This window comes from Strigops habroptila, chromosome 7 (assembly GCF_004027225.2).
Source record: "Strigops habroptila isolate Jane chromosome 7, bStrHab1.2.pri, whole genome shotgun sequence".
NCBI lineage: Eukaryota > Metazoa > Chordata > Aves > Psittaciformes > Psittacidae > Strigops > Strigops habroptila.
Window position 1 is genome coordinate 31,614,024 of NC_044283.2, and position 21,648 is coordinate 31,635,671.

The 21,648-nt window shown below is 38.9% G+C and overlaps 1 protein-coding gene across 22 annotated transcripts in view; it reads left to right on the forward strand.

Moving 5' to 3' along the window:
- The first annotated feature begins 4,406 nt into the window (after window positions 1-4,406).
- The window catches only part of PCM1 (pericentriolar material 1), a 43,026-nt gene continuing 25,784 nt past the window's right edge, over window positions 4,407-21,648 (forward strand). For 11 of the 22 annotated variants that reach the window (XM_030491696.1, XM_030491704.1, XM_030491710.1 and 8 more), the window contains exons 1-13: window positions 4,407-4,696; window positions 8,714-8,832; window positions 9,416-9,661; window positions 10,669-10,941; window positions 11,480-11,650; window positions 11,824-11,940; window positions 15,203-15,380; window positions 17,704-17,813; window positions 18,220-18,436; window positions 19,608-19,806; window positions 20,100-20,276; window positions 21,009-21,166; window positions 21,392-21,606. In XM_030491696.1, the coding sequence (XP_030347556.1) occupies window positions 8,737-8,832; window positions 9,416-9,661; window positions 10,669-10,941; window positions 11,480-11,650; window positions 11,824-11,940; window positions 15,203-15,380; window positions 17,704-17,813; window positions 18,220-18,436; window positions 19,608-19,806; window positions 20,100-20,276; window positions 21,009-21,166; window positions 21,392-21,606 (2,157 nt within the window). In that variant the 5' untranslated portion in view covers window positions 4,407-4,696; window positions 8,714-8,736. Of the gene's footprint in view, window positions 4,697-8,713; window positions 8,833-9,415; window positions 9,662-10,668; window positions 10,942-11,479; window positions 11,651-11,823; window positions 11,941-15,202; window positions 15,381-17,703; window positions 17,814-18,219; window positions 18,437-19,607; window positions 19,813-20,099; window positions 20,277-21,008; window positions 21,167-21,391; window positions 21,607-21,648 lie in introns of those variants that run through there. The other 11 variants (XM_030491699.1, XM_030491700.1, XM_030491705.1 and 8 more) reach the window with 7 other exon arrangements.

Here is a 21,648-nt window from a genome sequence, read left to right on the forward strand (position 1 = left end):
AATCTTACTATGTTGAATGACTTTTGCATGGAGGGAGATGCCTGTTCATAACATGACTCTTAACCAATTGTTACTCAGTGAGTGGGCTCTGAATTTAGAAAGTGGAAAAAAGGCATGGCATTTGAAAGTCGGATTTATTAACCATTTAAACAATTTATTGAGGGTTACGAGTAGAGTCTCCATAACTTGAAGTCTTTAAGCAAAGACTGGATGGCTAAAATGTATGGCTGTGATTCAGTTAAATGAGAATTATATACAATGTCAAGTCAGAGATTTGTGTTGTTCAAGAAGTCTACAGGCTACCCAAAATCATCAAAATGATTTTGAAAGAATAAACACACTAAATAGAAGACTCTCAAAGAGTATACAATTGGAAGTCATATCAGCACAAAAGGAAGAGAGAAATGTCTGTCTTAGACCTGTTGGAAACATCCAATACTTAAATATGTCAAACGTCATAGACCTTAACGTGGCCAGTAAAGACCTGGCAGTTCAGACAGATCTCATTCAGATTTGCTGCTCTTGGGATAGTTTGCACAGAAGTGAAGGAAAATATGAAAAGGATCATTAATTACTCTTTTATGGGATTTTTGACAAAATTATGCATAAAGGATAAACTTCTGTTCCTCACTTCTACACTAAATAAAAATGTTTTTTCCTTACTTATAAGAATAAATAAAAAGTCAGCTGTATTAAATGTATCTAATATCTTTTGTGGATGTTTAAAAGAAATAGCTCATTGAAGTAGTCTTCAAGCAAGCTACCTTAGTGTACATGATCCACCACAGGCTTCAGTCTTTGAAGCAGACAGTGGCCTATTCCTTTGAGGAATATTGGACACTTGCTTATGCAGAACAGTTAGCTCTCTCTCTCATACAATTTATTAGAAATATTTTACTTTTCCAATGTCAGATGAATTAAAGAGTACTACAAGCCAACACTTTGCTTACTTTTGGACAAATAAGAAACGTCAAAATATGTTAAAGCTCTTGATTCTTTTAACATGCTGTCTTCAAAATGTTTGCCACAATCCTACTAAAACCAGTGCTAGAAGTAAGTTACACCAAAAATACGGAAGTCCATCTATACACTTATAAAGATTTCACCTACTATATAAATACATTGTGACTAGGGCCTATGACTGCAACCTGTATGAAGTGTGTGAATAACAGATCTCTCAAACTTGCATAATCACACGATGAGTTTGAAATGTCAAGGTAATATATGTAATAAGCAGCAAAAAACTTCTTACATATTCTGAAATGACAGAATGAATACACTTTATTATTTGGTGTATGGATGTATTATGCAACAATAAAATCCAGTTTTTAAGTGATTCACCCCATTTTTCAGTATTATTCTAACAGGTGCATAATTTAGTCATTTCAGTCATTTCATAATCTGTCATTTCAGATATTCGATACCGAAATCATTATGGTAATCATTTTTGGCCAGTTTCATTTTTGCAGCAAAAAGCTCTTTGTCACAAAATCAGCAAAAAGGGGACAATTGCTATTTGAACCAAACGTCCTATTAATTAGTGCCTTTGTTTCAGGGCCTTTAAAAATTTCTCTTCCCGCCTATTCATCATATCTCCTTTCTCTCAGTAAAACTTTAAATCTTCACTTCTTGCTTCGAGTCCTTACTTGCTTGTATTTTGTTTGCTTTCTTTCCTTTCACTCTGAAATAATAAAGGAAAATTAACAAGATACAGCCAGCAGATGCACAAGGAAAAATTCATCACGTCTCTGACATAACTTTCAATCCTAATTGAATTGGGCTATCTCAAAGATAATCCTTTCAGTCTCTGTGAGGGTGTATTCATTAGCATGTCTGCTGATGGAAGCACTTACAACAGAGATCTTTGTAGGAGGAATTAGTTACTGTCAAACTAAAGACTCATTAGTATTGATATAAGAATTCCCCCAAAAGATTTATTTATTTTTTTTTTTAACAATTTATTTTTTTTTTAAGCAATTCTTTAAGCCAGATTAGTTTTGGCTCACAGTTATTATGAAATCCTGAGATGTTATCTTATAATAGTAGTGGAGAACCACCTACTGGAAATAATTCCTCTTGAAGTGCAATCCCTGATTTCTAAATACTTAGTGTATCTTTTTTCAGTCCCTATCCCCAGTGAAAAATGGCTCTGACGAGCTTTATTTCTTTAGAACTTTTTTTTTTTCCCAAAGAACAAGTTTGCAAATTCCAGAAGAGGGTCAGAAAATAAGAAGACAAAAATCAACCTGCAAATGCCAAACAGGAACCAGAGTAATGGAGCTGTAAGCTTCTATGGGAGACATGCTACCAATATATGACAACCTATGGTATGGAAAATATGCTGTTATGACATAATTGGGGACTGCAGTAAACACATTGTTACGAAAATATACTGAAACCTATTTAACTTATTGTTTTTCCTTAACAACTTATTATATTTTTACATAAGTTTTTTTTTGCTTTGCTGTTCTTTCTTCTTCCCCTACAAGAAACGATAGGAATGAGGGAGCTGTACTTACAAAATAAACCAGAGCAAGAAAAATAATGATAATCATTGTATTAAGGCTCTATTTTCTCTTAAATTCTGCCTCCATCTGCCGGACAGTGGGAGGTATGCCACTGTGACAATATAAAGCATCTTGCCAACAGCAACATTGCCAATATTGTGCTGAACAACCAGACATACTTCCTGAGGCCAGGATAAAAAGACATTAATTAGAAGTATAATTAAAAAAGCTGATAAATTAACTTTTTACTAGCTGCAGAATTTCCAGAGAGATTAATAATATATATTTATTACATAAAGAGCTTCCATTGAGTTGTTGCAGATTGCTTTTGAAGCGATTTCAGTTATGGATATAGAGTCATGTAGCCCATGGTAGAAATGAGGCAAAAGTGCTGCTGTAACGGTCAGTCTTATGCTCACCTCTTTCACATGCTACGTATTGTCCAGAACTATTCCTTTGATATGGGGGCATTTGCTGGAGAAAACAATGGTATCTTTATTGAAACATTTTTATTTCACAGGTTTTCCAATCATTTAGTTCCTTTACTAAATTTCAGACATTAATGTGTCATTGAAAAAGATACATGTGCCATTTCTTTTTTGGTGGAGCAAAATACATTGGTATAAGTACTAATACAGGAGAGATGGGGAGTTAACTACATTTTTCCAAGTAGTACCAGTAGAATGTTTTTCACCCAGGATGAATTTTGAGGCCTATGTATATACTTAATACTTCTGTTTTAGCAACTCATTGTAATGGAAATGCTGAAAATGGTAACTTGTTTTTCCCATTCTAACAAGGGACAATCCTGTCAAATGCAAGAAATACAAATGATATCACCTTATGGAATCAAAAATTGAAAATCTTGGGAATACTATCCAAGTCCAGCCCTAGAGGCCTAACAAAATGAACTTCGACTAAATACTAAGTTTACCTGCCTGGAACAACTGGGTGATCAGAGCATAACAGTAAAGGACAGCATGACTATAGCCACAACTCTTTTAAAATGCCAAATCCTCTATATTTTCCTATATTTTTTCCCCAAATGAAAGCTTAAAGAACCTGCAGCTGTAAAGCAAGCCCTAAAGCAAGTAGCAAACCACAAATAATGTCATTGGAGAAAAAGAGGGAAAAAAAGGTAGAAAGGCTTACAATGGTTTCCATCTTTTCACCACTGCATATTCAGCTGTGACTTCTTACAGGAGACCAAATGCAGACAGAAACAGACTCTGCAAGCTGATGCTGCTCTGAAGGAGAGGGACTTCTTACAAGGGCATGTGGTGATGGGACAAGGAGGGATGGCTTTAAGATGAAACAAGGTAGATTTAGATATTAGGAAGAAATTCTTCACAAGGACGGTATGACACAGGCACAGGTTGCCCAGAGAAGCTGTGGCTGCCCCATCCCTGGCAGTGTTCAAGGCCAGGTTGGACGGGGCTTGAAGCCACCTGGTCTAGTGGAAGGTGTCCCTGCCTGTGGCAGAGGGGTTGGAACTACATGATCTTTAAGGTCCCTTCCAACCCAAAACATTCTATGATTCTATGACAGCATCTGATCCTCGACCAGCATTTTGACATGTTTTTTCTACTCTTCCACTCAGGTAAACGCTGAATTCATCATCGTTTTCGCATTTTCCTTCCCACGCAACGCGAGCCCGCCGCCCCACAGCACAGCGCGGGCTAGCCGCGGATATTCACTAACCCTGCCACGGCGCTGGCGACGCCCCTGTCCTGACTAGAAAACTACCACTCCCAGCAGGCGCTGCCCGCCGACGGCCGCGCCACCACCTCGCTCCTCCTGCGTTGCACGCTGGGATTTGTAGTTTTGGGCCCCTCCCGCCCGCCGGGACGCTGCGCTGTGCGCGGGAGGAGCGCGGGAAAGGGCGGGCGGCGCGTGCGCAGCGCGGGCGGGCAGGGCTGGGTGGGGTTACTAGGTAACGGTGTGTATCCGTCTGCTGGGGGCTGGCTCTGGGCTGCTAGCCGAGTGGCGGCCAAGATGGCGGCGATGGCCGCGGAGGCCGGGCTCTGAGTCCGTCCGCCAGCGCTGTTCCTTTGCTTTGCGCGAAGCCAGGTCGCTGCTTTTCTCTGCTGGCGGAAAGCGAAACGCTCGGCCGGGCAGCCCGGGCTCTGCGGGTAGTGAACGGCGGTGGAGGAGAAACCAGGCCTGGGTGACCTCCCCTCCGCCGCGGGGTGAGCCACCCTCTCCTCCCCTCGCGCGGCGGGCTGGCCCCCTTCTCTGGCGGGAGCGAGGCGCGGTGAGAGGCGGGGGCCGCCGCTGTGGGGCCGCGGGGCCGCCCGACCCGGCCCGGCATTGGCGCCCCTGTGGGACCGCGTAGGTGGGCACCTGGCCGACGGGGAGAGAGGATTGGGCTTGGTGCCCGGCGCGGCGGGGAGGAGGGGTCGGCAAGACGGGGGAGCCCGGGTTCAGCAGGCCCAGGGAGGCCTTGCGGGGCCGGGGGTTGGGCGGGTCGCGCCCCGCCGCCCCGGGGCAGGGTGCGTTACTCGCTTTCCAGGGAGACGCCGGCGGGGCAGCGGCAACGGCCGCGGTTTCGCCTGCGGCGCTTTGAGCAGAACCCGCCCCGCGCTGCCCGGGGCTTGTGTTGGCGCCGTGAGGGAGCGGGCTTGGCGCGCGGCCCCCGGGCGCCCGGCCCGCGGAGCGCCTGTGTCGCCGCACGCAGCCGCTCCGCCCGCGGAGCCGCCGGGGATCGCTCCATCTGCCGGCGCCGGTGGCAGCGGAGAGACCCGCTGGGGCGCGGAGTGGAGCGGGTCGGGACGACAGCTTGCGGGACGCCGGGGTGGAGGTGCGCGGCGCGGCCCTGGCTCCGCAGGCTGGAGGTAGTGGTGGGCATCCTTCCTTTAGGCCTGGTGTTACAAGTATTCGGTTCCCCTAGCGCGGTGGTCGTGTGAGGGCTGCCCGGTGCAGCGAGAGAGGGCTTGCTCCTGTGCCTGCTCCTGTCTGATGGTGCTGTAGAGTTGGCGATACTCTGTAGCAATTTAATGAATTAATGCGAAGTTAGCGCTGAGTGGGGAGCGCATGCCTTTAAAAGCTAAACTTCGAGAAATGCTCGAGGCCGTTTTCAGTCTTTATGGCTCTGTGATGGCTTTTTACAGCATTGTGTTTCCCATTTAAGTTTTAATTTTCAAAAGTTTCTATGTGTAGGATTAAGTGCTCTTCAGAGCTCTAGCAGTTCGCTTGAATGGTGTAGGAAGAAAATGTCAAAACCAACTCCACTACAGGAAAAAAAGCGTTTTAAAATGTGTATCTTTGTATCTGCCATCATGTTTTGTAGTGATACTTCTGAGCAGTTTGCATATTGCTGTTACATGTAGAAAATATGTTTTGGCTACAGTCTTGCATGGTTTTGCTATAACTTTACATGTTTTCTGAAATTATTTCTATAGAAAATATACTTGAAAATCTTTTTCAATAGAAAATACACGTTAAAGTTTTGCTTGTTTGTTTCTTCAAGTCCCCAATAAGGGACAAATTGGTGACGCGTGAGTCAGGAGGTGAAAACCACAGCTTCATGTGGGAGAGTTTCATCTCTAAGAAAAAAGCCATCTAAAGCTCTTTGTGTTTTCTGAGTTGGAGGAGTAAAGTATCAGCATAGCTCTGATTTTAAGTTCACTTGAGTATAACTAATTTGGAAATATCAAACACTTCAATATGAATGTTTAGAAACTTCTGTCTGGAAAGGGCATGGTTCTGTTAGAACACTTCAAAATCCACTTGCTGTAGGTAATGAGGATACTGTTATTTTTGAGCTCTATTAGTATATGCCTAGTGTCCTTTTTGAGAGTATTATTCAGACTGTTCCATCTGTGGCAGTGAATTTACTTCAGAGGTAATTAGAGACTCCTACAGCAGAAATAGTTGAAGATAGCTTTTGTGAAAGTTTTACATGAAATAAATGTGAACAGTTACTTGTATTCTGTAAAGATAAGTGCTGCCACGTCGTGTTTTTACAGTGGAAGGTAGGGGAAGACTTCTTTTGCTACTGTTTTAGTAGAGTTGTATAACAAGATGATGAGAAAACAGCTTACTGAATTGGACTGTGAACCCAGATGGCCTCTAATCTTGTGGAGTTGAATTCATTATGCTTGGTGACATAGGTCAGCATAGAGTGCCAGTTGAAAAGCTGGGTCTTGCACATCTACAAGGCTGAACAGTTATCTGTAACTGAAGTAAGTTCTTACAAAACATAGATGTTTTCTAAAATAAGCTAAACTGATGACTATGCATTTGTTTTGAATGCTTGTCAAATTTACTTTGAGTTGGTAAGAGAGCTTCCCTTTGAATTTCTCATAGGAGTGTTCTGCTTCTAATTGAAAACAAAGAAAATGTGAAAGGCGTAGTGTCCTTATTTTCTAAATAAATCTGACAGTTCACCTGAGTTAAAGTTACACAGAAGGTGTGGTTTTACGCTTGGCCTGTCTGGGTTTCGCTCCTCCTGATGATATGGCTTTTATTTGCCTTCCTTGAGCCCACAAATATTTTTTATATAGTCATAAGGCTAGCCAGGTCAGGGAGCTTAGCCAGCTGAGAACTCGTGTGTTTCTTTTAATTTTGGCTTTATTTGTTGGCTAGCTAGTTTATAGATGGTACCCTGTGGATGCGTGGCCCAGTGAACGCTTCTGTTGAGATGAGGAAGGGAGTATGGATGAATACGCAAGGACAGTAGGGCACAGGTCTGCCAGTTCCCAAAGTAGCAAGCTCCTAACTATACCTGTGTTATGATTCTGATTGTGAGATGCAGAAGCTGAATTACTCCGAACTGTGTTTGCGTGACCTGGGTCCATACATAATGAGCATACCTTGTAGATCCTGTTTCCTTAATGGTTTAGTAATAGGCTGTGTTTGCATAAAAATACTGCTTTGTGCAAGTGCATCTACTGAGAGGGCTGTACTGTATGATTTTTCTTTGAATAATATACCTAAGACAGACAGGTGTAAGGTGTACTAGTACAGCTTTAAAACTTGGTTCAGGTTTTACTGCCTCCCCCTCCGGAACTGATTATTAAAAAAAAAAGAATCACTTATTTAGATACTTCTTAATCTTGAGTCTGAAGCTTTAGGTGACTTTTTCACCTGCACTTTGTAAAAATTAATAGTTTATAGGTTGTAGATAGGTTGCAGTAAAATGTTTAGAAATAAGTTGTCCCTTTTGATTCCTCCCCGCCCAGTTAAAGGTGAAGGTAGGATCATGTCCTAACACAGCAGTTAAAACTAGCTGGAAAAAGTTATTCTCTGCAAGACTCTTCCCTAGCCCTCCCCCCCCCCCCCCCACCCCCCATCTATAAGGGAACTTCATAGCTGTTAGAAAGAAAAGGTTTGGAGCTTTGTGCAGTGGATCTGTGCCAGCAGCACTTAGGCTACAGGGCGTTTTATATACAGTTATGTATTCTTCACCTGTTTGAACAGACTAATTTTATTGCTATAAAAGAATACTTTATTTCTGATCTTTCAGCTTTAGCAACTTTTCCATTACTAAATTCAAAACTAGAAGTGAAAAGAAAACTTTTAACATGCAAATTGTTTTATGGTGCATAGAATGACACTATTAGAGAGCAGCAAAGCTCTAGGAAACCCAAATTCTCTTGTTTGGTTTTGCTAGAAACTGCGATGTAAGTGGCAGAGCATTCACTGCTTGAATAACTTAACCTGTAGTGAAGAAGGTAAAAATCCTTTTATTGATGTGTATTTTCTGTGTATTGTGTCACGTATCCCCTTCAGAACCCTGTTTTTGACATCTTGGTATTGAAATAAATGCAAGAGTTTGACATCCTAGGTCTCCAAACTCACTTACTATATTGACTAGACATCACCCTGGACCTGAAAGTGCAGGCTTTAGGAATCCCAAAGCAGTCTTTCCAAGCACTGTGGAGTGTGTTTTACAGTGAGGAAATTTGAGAGCCTCAAAAAAAAAAATCCAAACAATTCTTTCTAAGCAGAGATTTTAAAAAAAAACCCCAAACCCAGCAAACCAACCCACACCAATCCACAACTACTTCTCGTTTAATTTTTAATGCCAGTATCTGTGGTGTTCTCACTGTTACATTTTTAGCAAACAGGAGATCTAGTTTTCTAAAATAGCCATGTGTTTGCATTTTATAATGAATATGTAATTGTTAGATTATGAATCTTTCAAATGTTCTACACAAACTGATTTTAATACAGCACATTTTTTTTTCAACTCTTCTTTTTAGATTCTTTTTACTGATTGCTTGTCATGGCAACAGGAGGTGGTCCCTTTGAAGAAGGCATGAATGATCAGGACTTGCCTAGCTGGAGCAACGAGAGCCTTGATGACCGCCTGAACAACACGGTATAATTAATCTTATATTTCAGTTGCCATTTTATGCTGTACATTAAAATTCCCAGGTAGGTACTGTTAGTGGCAGGTAACAAAGCAAAACTCAAAGCCTTGTCAGGACAGCTTTACAGCTAGCAAAATCTGTAAGAATAAGGTAGATATAAGCAAGCAATGAGTGTAATTCAGAGGTTGTGTGAAGTGGTTTGGGTAAATAAAGTAGCTAGACACAGAAGCATTATAGGTGTCATGAAAATGAAAACTCTAAAAGGTCTAAAATGCTGAAGAATCATAGAATCAAGAGTCTTCAGCAAAGAAGAAAAGAATTTTGGCTTCATTTGAAATTAATTTAATGCATTCTAGGATGAAATGAGTTTAAAATTTCCTGTCAAGCCACTTCTAATTTATGCAGTGGAGAAAATTGTATTTGGTAACATGACATTTGCTCTAGAAAACTTAGTGCATATTTTGATATCGCTTTTTATTTTTATTTCTAAAATGGAAGTAAATTCTCTGTCTCTGAATTAAAACATTTACTTTTTAATCAATGTGGATAACAGGACTTTTTTTGGTTTTCTTCCCTCTGCTTCTGCTTAAGGACTGGGGAAGTCAACAGAAGAAAGCAAACAGATCTTCAGAAAAAAACAAGAAAAAGCTTGGTGGGGAAGCTGAAACGAGGCTTACTAATGATATATCTCCAGAATCCACACCTGGAATGGGACGGCGGAAGACCAGAACTCCTCATAGTTTTCCTCATGCTCGATACATGACCCAGATGTCTGTTCCAGAGCAGGCTGAGCTGGAAAGGCTTAAACAGAAAATAAACTTCAGTGATCTGGATCAGGTTTGTGTGACTAGAATACTAGCTCCCACTATAAATGTGACTACAAAATTTATTCAGCTATCTCTTAATAATTCAACAGATGAATAAAGAAAGCTTTCATAAGGGATTAAGGTAAAAAAAAGTTTATAGTCGCCATGGAAACCAAATCAAAATTCTGGTTTTGAACTTGAGAGAAAGTTTAGGACCATGCTCTCCTGTGCTTGAGGGTATGCTAGCTGCCTTCACTTTCTTCCTCTTAATCATTAACAAATTCCTGTGTCCTCAAGTCAGTATTTCTTACTCATCATACTCATTCGGCACTCAAGAATACTTGTTACCTTGTTTTGAAAGTCTGTTCTTGAAGTGCCAGTTTGTGATTTTCAACTTTGTTATTCTTGTGGATTTAACAGAAGAGTAGCATTAAAAACTGCTCTTTAGTGTTGTGAAACGTATGGCATGAATTCTTGAGGCATAACTTAATTTTTGTCAAAGTTTGTTGTTAACTTGTTTGGGTTGTGAAGGTTCTTTTGAAATGTGATTCATTGCTTTGACTTAGAATATGAAAACTGGGCATAACTTCCTCCCCAAATGTATGTTACAGCAGCAAGTTTCTATTCAGAAGTTTGTAAAGAAAAGCTGAAGTTATCAGGTATCATATTCTTCAAGTGAATATGTTGCTCATTTATTATTCTCTCAAATGTACCTGGTGAAGTAGGATGCCTTTCATTATAGTAAAGGTGGAGGCCACAGCAAGTGTGAGGAACTAAGCTCTGAGGAACTTCAGAACCGTTTTGCTTCTCAGCTGTTCTGGGAGGGTGGGTTTGCTTTCTGAAAGCTATGTGGCAAAAATCACTGGCACTGTCTTTAGCTAGGTTTTGGCTAATCTGTGACTAATAAGGTAACTTTAAAATCAGTCTAATAGTACAGCAGAACTGGTAATCCAAGCAGTGAAACTAATCGGTGTTCAGAATATATTGGAGGAAAAATCAAAGAATTAAAGCAGTTGTTCTTTTTTTGTTTGTTTATAGAGAAGCATTGGAAGTGATTCTCAAGGCAGGGCAACGGCTGCTAACAACAAACGTCAACTTAATGAAAATAAGAAGCCATTCAACTTCCTGTCACTGCAGATAAACACTAACAAAAGCAAAGATCCTGCCTCAGGTTCCCAAAAAAAGGAAAGTGGGGTATCAGTGCAACGTAAAGAGTTGTTTGGAGCTGCTCTAAGCAAGGATTTCTTGCAAAATTGTCAAGTCTCTGCTCAAGAAGATGGAAGGGGAGAAACAGCTATGGATAGCAGCCAGGTATTTGCTTAGCTTAGAATGTCTACAGAATATTGACTCTTAGAAGGGTTTTAATTCCCTTGTTACTTTCCAGTGCATCTTTCTAAATTTCTGAAAAGTATAACTTCTTTGAAAATACTTACCTTATTCTAAAACACAACTTTAGAAAAACATGAAACCAAACTTAATCATGTATTGTTCTTTAGAAATCTCCTTATTGGTAACAGAAGCAGTATTAATTTCCATCTTAGAGGTTGGTTCTCTTTTATACAGTTGCAGAAAATACTCTCACAGTTTAATGTTTTCCTACGTTAATGAGCTCAATTCTGTTTTAGCCTGTGTCGACAAGAAGCCCTGTGCTTCAGCCTTGCAGCTTCATGCATGCATAAATCTATCCTTATGAAAGCTGTTGACTTTTAACCACTTGGCAGAAGAGTGCTTATAGGATTTTATGTCACTCCTTGTAATTACTACTTTGCTGTTGCTATCACCATGTCTTGCGCATTAACTATGTTAAAGCTGTAGCTGAATGCATTCAGTAACCTCAGTGTCTTTACAGATTGTGAGCAGACTAGTTCAAATTCGCGACTATATTGCTAAGGCCAGCTCCATGCGGGATGATCTTGTAGAGAAAAATGAAAGATCGGCCAATGTTGAGCGTTTATCACACCTTATAGATCACCTTAAAGAGCAGGAGAAATCCTATCTGAAATTTTTGCAAAAGATGCTTGTAAGTTTGAGAATGTAATGTATTTGTTTCTGCACTGTAAGCTTTTGAGGAATTGACCATTGATGTTTTGATGGTGCTACTGGGGTGTTGGTTTTGATATGTAGTACCTTCCCTAACTCATTTTTACTGCCCCCCTTACATAGCTTTTGATTTATGCCAATGAAATATTCCAGGCTAGAGAAAATGAGGAGGATGATGTTCGGACTATAGATTCAGCTGTGGGATCTGGTTCTGTAGGTGAGAGCACATCGCTAAACATTGATGTGCAGTCTGAGGCTTCAGATACCACGGTAAGCTGCTTTTAGTAATTAAGGTGCTAGAAATGAAGACTTTGTTTTGGTTTTGTCATGATTGTTATGATAGTGTCATAATCTGCAGTTCAATTAAAAATTGGTAAATCCCTAAGCACTCTCTTCAGAAGGTGTTCATGCATGTGTGGCTATTCTAATTTTTTATTATTTAATATGGGGGAAAAATTAATTTTGTCACAACAACAATATATCATAATTATTTAAAAAAAAACTTAGGTCTTTCCTCAAAGTAGAATGAAGGGTTAAATGTTTAAGTTAGCAGACCATGCACTGGATTGATGTAGGAAGGATATCTTTGTGTACAATGTTTGATCTATGAGTTTGTTTCTGTTAGTGGGGGAAACTTGCTGGTGTTGGATGAGAAAAGAGTTGGAAGTTAGTCATTAGTGGGCCATTGCCCAAGCATCTTCATAGAGATATGATAGAAGTATTGACCTAATGCAGAAACTTTGATCCTTTTTTTGGAGAGATGAGCACCTTCTAGGAAATGTTTTCTGAACTTCTGAGATACAGACAATCTTCCTTTCTATTTGTAAAAGCTTTTATGTTAATGTGGTAAACAATTCTTGTAGTAGATACAGAAGCACTTTAACAGCAACTTACGTTTTACATCTTCCAATACTCCTATACTGAGGAAAAGTACTAGAGAGCTGGTACTCTTTTGTCCTGTTCGTACGTTAAATGTTCTACAGATGAAGAGAACTTACATGCTTGGAAGTATAACAGCAGTTAAAATGTTAAGAACTTTTTGTAGTTATTTTTAGCTTCGTAGGTATTCTTTCTTTCCCTGAAAATAAATAAAATGGTAGACTTGGAAGATGTACTTTTAGCTTAAAAAAATCCAAACCGAAAAATGCAGAGACCAGTAGAGTTTTTAAGTAATATGCATGTAAATTTGCATTTTTCTTCATCTTTGCAGAACGGGTTTTAGTTTTATGTTTGGCTGTTCATTTTCCATCCAATTTCTCTTTACATGCAGCTTGAATATATTACATATAGATTAAGTATTTCTAGATATAAAAGGCTGATTGCTATATGGAGCCTGATTGTTACAGAAATTCTAAGAATGACTAAAAATGCCTTTGCTCTTTAGTAGATTTTATTTTATATTAGTTATCATTATTTGGCAAGATACAAGTCTGTAGATTTGTAAGTTAAAAATGCATGCTAAGTTGGAGCACCTTTTCAAAATCTAACTTACTAAACTATTTAATAAAGGAGGTATCTTTTAGTTTGAGCATTCGGCCCCGCATTGAGGACAAACTAGGGAATTCAGCTTCACAAGAACAGGTTACAGACATTGATGTTACAGCAAGCCCTAAAGGGAAAAGTGACAGAGCTGCTCTGAATGACAGGGAAATCTGGCCTTGTAGGATTAATAGCCAAGAACATGGATTGCCTTCAAAGGTACACTTCAAAATATTACTTTAGCCTCACTAGGGTTTATACGTGCTGTTCTTCTTGGTGGTGGTTTTTTTTTTTTTTTTTCCCCCCTCCTCTTGTTAGCTGCTTCAAATGTATTTGTTACTTAGTGAATGTTCCCATTGGCCTACTTACCTGTATCCAGCTGTCTCTTTGTTGAATTAATTTCTTTGCCTAGAGTTGTTAGTTTTTATTTAAATAGAGATATTTGACACCTTTCTTTTCTGAAGCGTCCACATTGACAGAGAAGGTACTACATACATACAGCAGGTGTTCTGATTTTTTGTGAAAGATCCTTCCAGTTTTGCTATTCTCTTTCCTGGAAAATGTATTGTAAATGTGACTTTCAGACAATTGTCACGTTTACACTAATAGTCTGCCAAAGCAAATTTAAGTTAATACTGTATAAAGAAAATATAGAAGAGTAGCCTTAATTTGTTCCACAAATGTTCTTGTATGGCTGTTTATATAAATATTAGGTTGGAAGGAGGAAGACCTGGAGCCTAAAACTTAAGTTTGTTATCTGTTACCAGCTTTCCTATGGCTTTGTCTCTTACTCTGATTTAAAAAAAAAAAAAAAAAAGATTTTTTTTTTTTTTTACTTAAAATAGAAGACCTACATGTTTTGTCACCCTCAGTCTAAATGTAGAACTAAGCTTGATCCTGCCCCTCTGCTCTCGTGAGACCTCACTTGGAGTACTGTGTACAGTTCTGGTGTCCTCAACATAAAAAGGACATGGAGCTGTTGGAGCGAGTCCAGAGGAGGCCACGAGGATGATAAGAGGGCTGGAGCACCTCCCGTATGAAGACAGGCTGAGAGAGTTGGGGCTGTTCAGCCTGGAGAAGAGAAGGCTTCGTGGAGACCTCATAGCAGCCTTCCAGTATCTGAAGGGGGCCTACAAGGATGGTGGGGAGAGACTCTTCCTTAGGGACTGTAGTGACAGGACAAGGGATAATGGGTTCAAACTTAAACAGGGGAAGTTCAAGTTAGGTGTAAGGAAGAAGCTGTTTACAATGAGGGTGGTGAGGCACTGGGATGGGTTGCCCAAGGAAGTTGTGGATGCTCCATCCCTGGCAGTTTCAAGGCCAGGTTGGACAGAGCCTTGGGCGGCATGGTTTAGTGCAAGGGGGGTTGGAACTAGATGATCTTAAGGTCCTTTCCAACCCTAACTATTCTATGATTATTTTAACCGGTCAACATGCTTTTATTCCTTCAGATCTATTTCCATGTGTTTGAAAATATGATCTAGAGGATTCTGTGCATGTTTTTGTTTTGAAATCGGTTTACATAAATCTGGCCTATTGTAGTATCTATGGCATAAATACAGCATACAAAACTAAACATGTTACACATTAGAGAAGAGTAACTGCCCACCCAAAATGTTCTGCTGAAAAGTTAGAGATTTTGGGCCAGTAAACCAACTAGATCCTGTTTTACATGTAGCTTCATGATACTGTGCCTTATCTTGCTTAGCCTTGCCAGTCTTCTAGCTTAATGCCCTCTTTAATAATTCAAAAGACAGAAGGATACTTGGGTTAGTCTTTGGAACATATTAGGGCAGATGACTGGATTTGTAAAGAAAACTTAACCCCTAGGAGTGATAAGCATGTATTGGTGATACAGGCTTCTCCCTGTTGGATGTCTAAGATTTTAAGTCTGAAAAGGACTACTGGAAAGGTGGAGCTGTTTCATTTTCACCTTTTTACACAAACCAGGCTGTTTGATTCTATTAAAGTTTTGCTTGTTTTGACAGTTCTGTCACTAATACTCAACAAAGAAATTGTCATGATTATGGTAGTGTTCTTCCATATCTTGCAGGCCAGAGATCCTCAGCAGGAAGCTAAAGAAGAGTTGGAGAACTTGAAGAAGCAGCATGATTTATTGAAAAGAATGCTACAACAGCAAGAGCAATTGAAGGCTCTTCAAGGAAGACAGGCAGCTCTTCTCGCTTTGCAGCATAAAGCAGAGCAAGCAATTGCTGTCATGGATGATTCTGGTATGTGGAATGATGGAGTTTTTGATAGAGTGTTAGCATGCTGATTGAATTATTAAAGTTGGAATTATGGATTGCACATTAATAAGTCCTTTTTAATGCACTTACTGCAAAATTTACTGCAAGGCTTCTATTTTTGAAAAGAGTTGACAACGTAACATTGCGAAGTTATGTGTCGGTTAAAAACCACACAGCTGATTTCTGTGGTTTGCTTGTAAAATCCTAAAAGTACGGGTTTTTCTCCTAAGAATTGGTCTGTCACATCAGATTAGAAGTCCGTCTCTCATCTCCATTGTCGTACTAGTCCTTTGAAGGAAAGAAGGGGTGGGGAGAGAGAGTAAGGGGGAATGGAATACAATGTGTTCTCTCCCTCCTTCTGGCAATAGGCAGTTGGTAGTTTCAGGTTTTGTTTGCCTTTTCATGCTTTTTTTGTGGCTGGTTACCTGGCAGTTGCCCTTGGTAGACTAATGGTTTATCTAATAAAAGAAAAGAGGAAGTTGTTACAGCATTTACATAAGTAAATATGAAACCAGAATTCTGAAATTCTGTGGCATGTAAATTATGGGCATGGCTCTGATACTAGGGCACCACTGTTATGTTATAACCTTCAGTTTAAAAGCATTCTTCTGATTCGTTTTCATGTATTCCAAACTTTTAAAAAAGTATCTTTAGGACAAGGGCTTGTTTTGGTACCTGCTTCAAGGCTGTCAGCAGAGTTCTTTTCTCAAGAGTTCAGTCTTAAAAGGTAGACAGTTGTCCTTGATTGTGCACGTATGAATTATATTTTTCTGTTGGAAACTTGTCCTGCCCCCACCTCTCCCTAAATCTTGTTCAGTTTTCTTTGGAAATGGACTGCAGTTGTGTGCAGTCATAGAGAATGATGTTTTTGCACTGAGCAAGTTCAGGTTCCTTCCGTGTTACTGTTTCATGATTCTTCCCCGTAAGAGTTGCCATTAGGCTTGATTAGAGAGTATATGGGATAGAAGTTCCTATTACAGTTAGGTTTTGTATTTAGAATAGCTTAATTTGTAGAAATGTAAGCACTGGTTTCTACATTTTATGAAAAGTCTCTCTTTAAGGTTCCTTGTTCTTAAGGGCTCCTGTTTCTGCTTTTTCTCCTTAGATGTGATAGAGTATAGAAAAGAAGGCAGAGCTAGTTAAGAAAGCTCTAAATTTGAGTGTAGGAAAAGAAGCAGAGAAGTTGGTAGGTAGAGGGCTTTTAGAAAGCTACTACAGCAATAAGAGAAGCAAATGCTTTTGAAAAGTGTTTCCTTGTTTCTTTAATGGTTTTCAATAATTTCTTGTCTCTTACCTGCTTTGCAGCAGTAGATCTGTGATGGAATCTGCTTTATCTTTCTTCAGATGTACAAAACTCCATCTTGATGAGGAGTGGGTAGATGAAGTGGATAGAAAATAGGATTCCTTATGATAAATTAGAACTACTTTTTTTTTTTTTCCTTTAAATTCTGTGGTGGTGTTTTTATTTGTTTCACATTTCCACTTACGTCACTCTTACAAACAGTGTCTTACTGCTGTTTGTGTTATGTGCCAGAACCGTAGGGTAGGAAATACAAAGATTCAAATTCAACATAGGGCAAAATAAATGTTTTTAAATTTGAATATAGTAAAACTTCATTGTGCAGGTAAAAAAGTCATGATCTCTGGGGAAAATAAATAGTATTTGTGCTTGATTTTTCTTATGAGGTGTTGGTTCATATATGAAGAGAAAGAAAGTTTTTTTTGATCTCTCAACTGCCAGTTTTATATCTTAGTACTGTTTGAACAGCTTTCAGGGAGGGGGGAGAAGCTTTCTTTTTAATGTATTCCTCTCATAAAGCTTTTTAAAGGACAAATCCTCAAGAATCTGTTTGCAGCTGTAAAGATTACAACTTATACCAAGATGAAAGCTTGGTGTCCTGTTAATTTATTATTTTAAGGGAGTAAAATTACATGCACTGTTCTTAGTTTGGCTATACTAAGTCAGAACAGTTTGTTTCTAACAAACAAAATGTTTTCATCAAGCCTAGACAAGTTGGTTGTTTTCATTTTACTCTCACCTTTTTAGCAAAACACAGGACTGACTTGTAAAGTCCTTTTTGTATGGCTCTTCACAAAGGAGCTGCGAGTTGGCTTGTTAGCGTTTCTGTAATGGGATTAACGTTTCAAGAGTAAAGTTGGTGGGAAGAACATAACATTAAAAATAATTGCTGTATTTTAAGAGGTGGAGTATATTGATGATGATGTTAAACCAAACATTTTAACAAATAGCCTTTATTTCACTGCTGTGGAAAGGTGTTTACATTTTTTCCTCCTTCTGCATGCCCAGTTGTAACAGAGACTACAGGTAGTGTTTCAGGAGTAAGCCTTACATCAGAGCTGAATGAGGAACTGAATGACTTAATTCAGCGCTTTCACAACCAACTTCATGATTCTCAGGTCAGTCCTTGGATTACAGTGTATAAGCTTTGCTATTGTCTGTTTTTCCTTATTGAACAGTTAAATGTTTGTCTTGCTTATTTGTGTGCATTTGCTAGTGGAGTAATTGGGGTTCCCCTAAACTTCAAAGCTCAGCATCTTTGTGTTCTTAAGAGTTACTAGCTGACTGATCTATGCTTTCTGTCTAGCCGTTTTCCATGAAAATCCAGAGAAGTAGTTTCTATATTGTAGTATAATTATATATTGACTCAATATCCAATGGTGCTATCATGAGAGTGTTTTTGATATCAGTTTCCCTTTGTTCTGGTGTTGAGCCTAGCAAGCCTATAACAGGGCTTTTTTAGTTTTTACAATTTATTTGGCTTTTTTCATAGTATTTGGAATAAAATGAAATTCCTCTTTTTAGACACAATCTGTGCCAGACAATAGAAGGCAAGCAGAAAGTCTTTCACTTACCAGAGAGATTTCACAAAGCAGGAACTCTTCAATGTCTGAGCACCTGTTGGATGAGAAGGCACAGCTTTTTAACAAGATGCGAGTGCTGCAGGGTAAAAAGCAGAAAATGGACAAACTGTTAGGAGAGCTTCATACACTTCGTGACCAACATCTAAATAACTCCTCCTGTAAGTAAAAACAGGCACAATCACATCTGTTCAAGAATAGTGTGCATTTATAACGTGGTCTTTCAACTTGCAACTAGTTATTGAAATGCAGGTGATAAAGCTGTGTTGGGGCAATGTTACGCGAATGTTTTAATGCTGTGTAAGTTTCTGGCTTAATGGACAGCTCTGCATGTAGTGATGGTGTTTTTGCTAGTAGCAGTTTGGTTTAGAATATCGAAGTTGACTAATGTGAGGATGTGATGATGGGATTTTTTTTCTTCAGGGCTTGTCTGTGACACATTTGACTTGCGGAGTATACCATATGAACTTGAACTTTCTGTATTTTTATCACAGTGCAGATTTATTTACCATAAATCTGTATTTATGTACTCAGCATTTCAGGTGTTAGCTCTATGGCATTATGGGGTTTGCTCGTCTACTGTTGACTTTCTCTTCCACTATTCACAGGGATTTCAATCATAGACCAGAGGAGCTTAACTGTCTGAATGGACTTAGAGTTTTGGTCTGTTCCTTAGATGGCTTTTTCTTCTCCTTGAAGTCTTGATGTGGGCCTACTTGATACTCTCGCTTTCTGTTTCTAGAAATCATTTGTAGTGGTGAAGTTTGTCCAGTAGTGGTGATCACAGCGTATTTTGGTTAACATTAAAGAAATGAGGCACTTGAAGCATGCTCCTGGAGAAGGGCAGACGGATTTAGTAGTTACATTGCTATTCCCCCATCTTTCTACGTATACTTAATGCATATAGTATAAACATATTTGGGTGTGATTTCATGTAGCTCAAATCTACATTTTACAGCATATGGACAAAAGAACTTAGCAGAGGAAAAAATTGAAAGGATTTTTCTTTTTATCATGTTGAAATGTAAATATCAAAAAAAGCAATTCAGCTGTAAATAAACCCTTGAAGAACTCTTTAGGCAAATTTACAGCATGAAGGCTTCCACTTCTGAAGTTTGATAAAGCTAAAAGGAGCTGACTGAAGTGTTGTTTACAAGTGCTAACTTACTACTCTGCCTGTTAGCATTGCATGCTATGAAACTTTAAGACAAAAACTCTTGTTCTTCTAAGAAAAGAAGTTATTGGCTGCTGGTTTGCATGTTGGTAAAGTAATTCAGTTAAGCAGGTTGCTTTTTGCAAGTTGTCCTTATAAGGTGTATTTCTCTTCTGCAGTTTTTCCTGCTTCAGGTTCTCCTCAAAGGAGTATTGATCAAAGAAGTACAACTTCAGCTGCTTCTGGTCCTGTAGGCATAGTAACTGTTGTCAATGGTGAATCAAATACCCTGGCATCTGTTCCCTATCCTCCTGATTCCCTGGTTTCTCAGAATGAGAGTGAAGAGGATGACAATCTAAATCCAACAGAAAAGCTTCAGTAAAAGTTCTTTAATTTTTTTCATAATGTGCTTTTGTCATTTTGAGTGTTACTTTTTCAATAAGTTCTATGTTAAGAAAACATTTCATATTTTAATCTAATTAATTTAATATAGACCACTTAGGAAATGGTCCAAGACAGTTAAATATGTTCAGAGCTTCAAGTAGAAGGTTCTTACAGCTAGGAAAATGGCAGTAAACTTTAAGAACTATAAACTATATATATCTTTTTCAACTCTACATAGATTTGATTAATGTGACAAAACACATGGCATGTTCTTTTTTTCGCCTTAGGAAGCTAAATGAAGTTCGTAAGAGGCTGAATGAGTTACGCGAGTTAGTTCACTACTATGAGCAAACATCTGATATGATGACAGATGCTGTGAATGAAAACACTAAGGAAGAGGAAGAAACAGAAGAATCGGAAAGTGATTCTGAACATGGGGATCCACAACCTGTTACAAATATTAGGTTGTGAGATTTTTTTGTCATCCTAAATCTTTGTAGCTAAGTTGTTGCAGGTTTCCTGAAGCAATGCATTGTTTCAGTCAACCAGAAGTAACTTAATTCTGTGATTACATTAACTTTCTAAAATTTGGAATTTGAAGTAGCTTTCTCATACAGACAATTAATAATAAACTTGTTCTTGGTAACTTATTTGTATAGCAAATGTAGATTATATTGGGCATTCAGCACTATAAAATCTGTAATTCTTTTGGTCTTAAGAACTGAACTATGTGTATGGAAGTCCGCTAAAAGGTTAACAGGACTAGACTAGAGACCTGGAGTAAAAACAAACTTCATTTTACAAGGCATTTAGAGGTGAAGTCTAACAGGGCAACTGTGTGCATCAAGGATTTTCACTGTGCAAAACGAATACTGACTTAGCTATGAAGCATATAAAGCTTTTATAATATAGACCTATACCTTGAAAGCCTCCTGTATTGTTCTAGATCTAGCAGGGGATAATTCATAGCGGCTTTTGATTTCTTAATTAAAAACCAGTCTATTGGAGTGATGGATTACCGAGAAATTCCAAACGTCTGGACTCATGGGGTTGATTGACTTTTTTTTTTTTCTTTTTAATTTATTTTTAAAAGATCAGGACCCATTCCTGAAAGCCAATTAATAAAGTGGCTGAAATAAAATTCCATTGATACCAGTTCTTAAAACATTAACACAAGTAATGTATTTTTACTCTAGAAACCCTCAAGGTATCAGTAGTTGGAGTGAAATGAATTGCAACTCAAATGTACAGTGTGGAACTAATAACAGAGATGGGAGACATCTTAATACAGACTGTGAAATAAATAACCGATCTGCTGCTAATATAAGGACTCTAAAAATGTCTTCTACTCTAGGTATGTTCTAAAATCCTTTGATAATTTTAAGTCTTTGGTCTCAAGTCTTACTTAAGTCTTAAATAATTCTGATAGCAGCACAGAACTTGGGAGAACTTAGAGCAAAATGTTCAAGAGTCTAATCATTAAGCTAATATTTTTCTAAAGTCCAGTAATTACAGTGGACTTCACAGTTCCATAACGTGTCATTGGTACCGTTTTGTCTCCTCTTCTCCCCACCTCCAGACTGTCATAATAGGGAGGATGGCAAAGACATTGACCTACCCCAAGGTGAAGATGATGAAGTGGAAGAAGATAGAGTTAGTGAAGATTCCATGTCTAGTCACAGAAGCAGCCTGGGTGATGCTGCTGGAGATGCTGAGTTTGAGCAGAAGATCAATAGGCTTATAGCTGCAAAACAGAAACTTAGGCAGCTACAAAACCTTGCTGCTATGGTGCAGGTATTTCATAAGCATAAATCTGTGCACAGAAGTATAGCATTC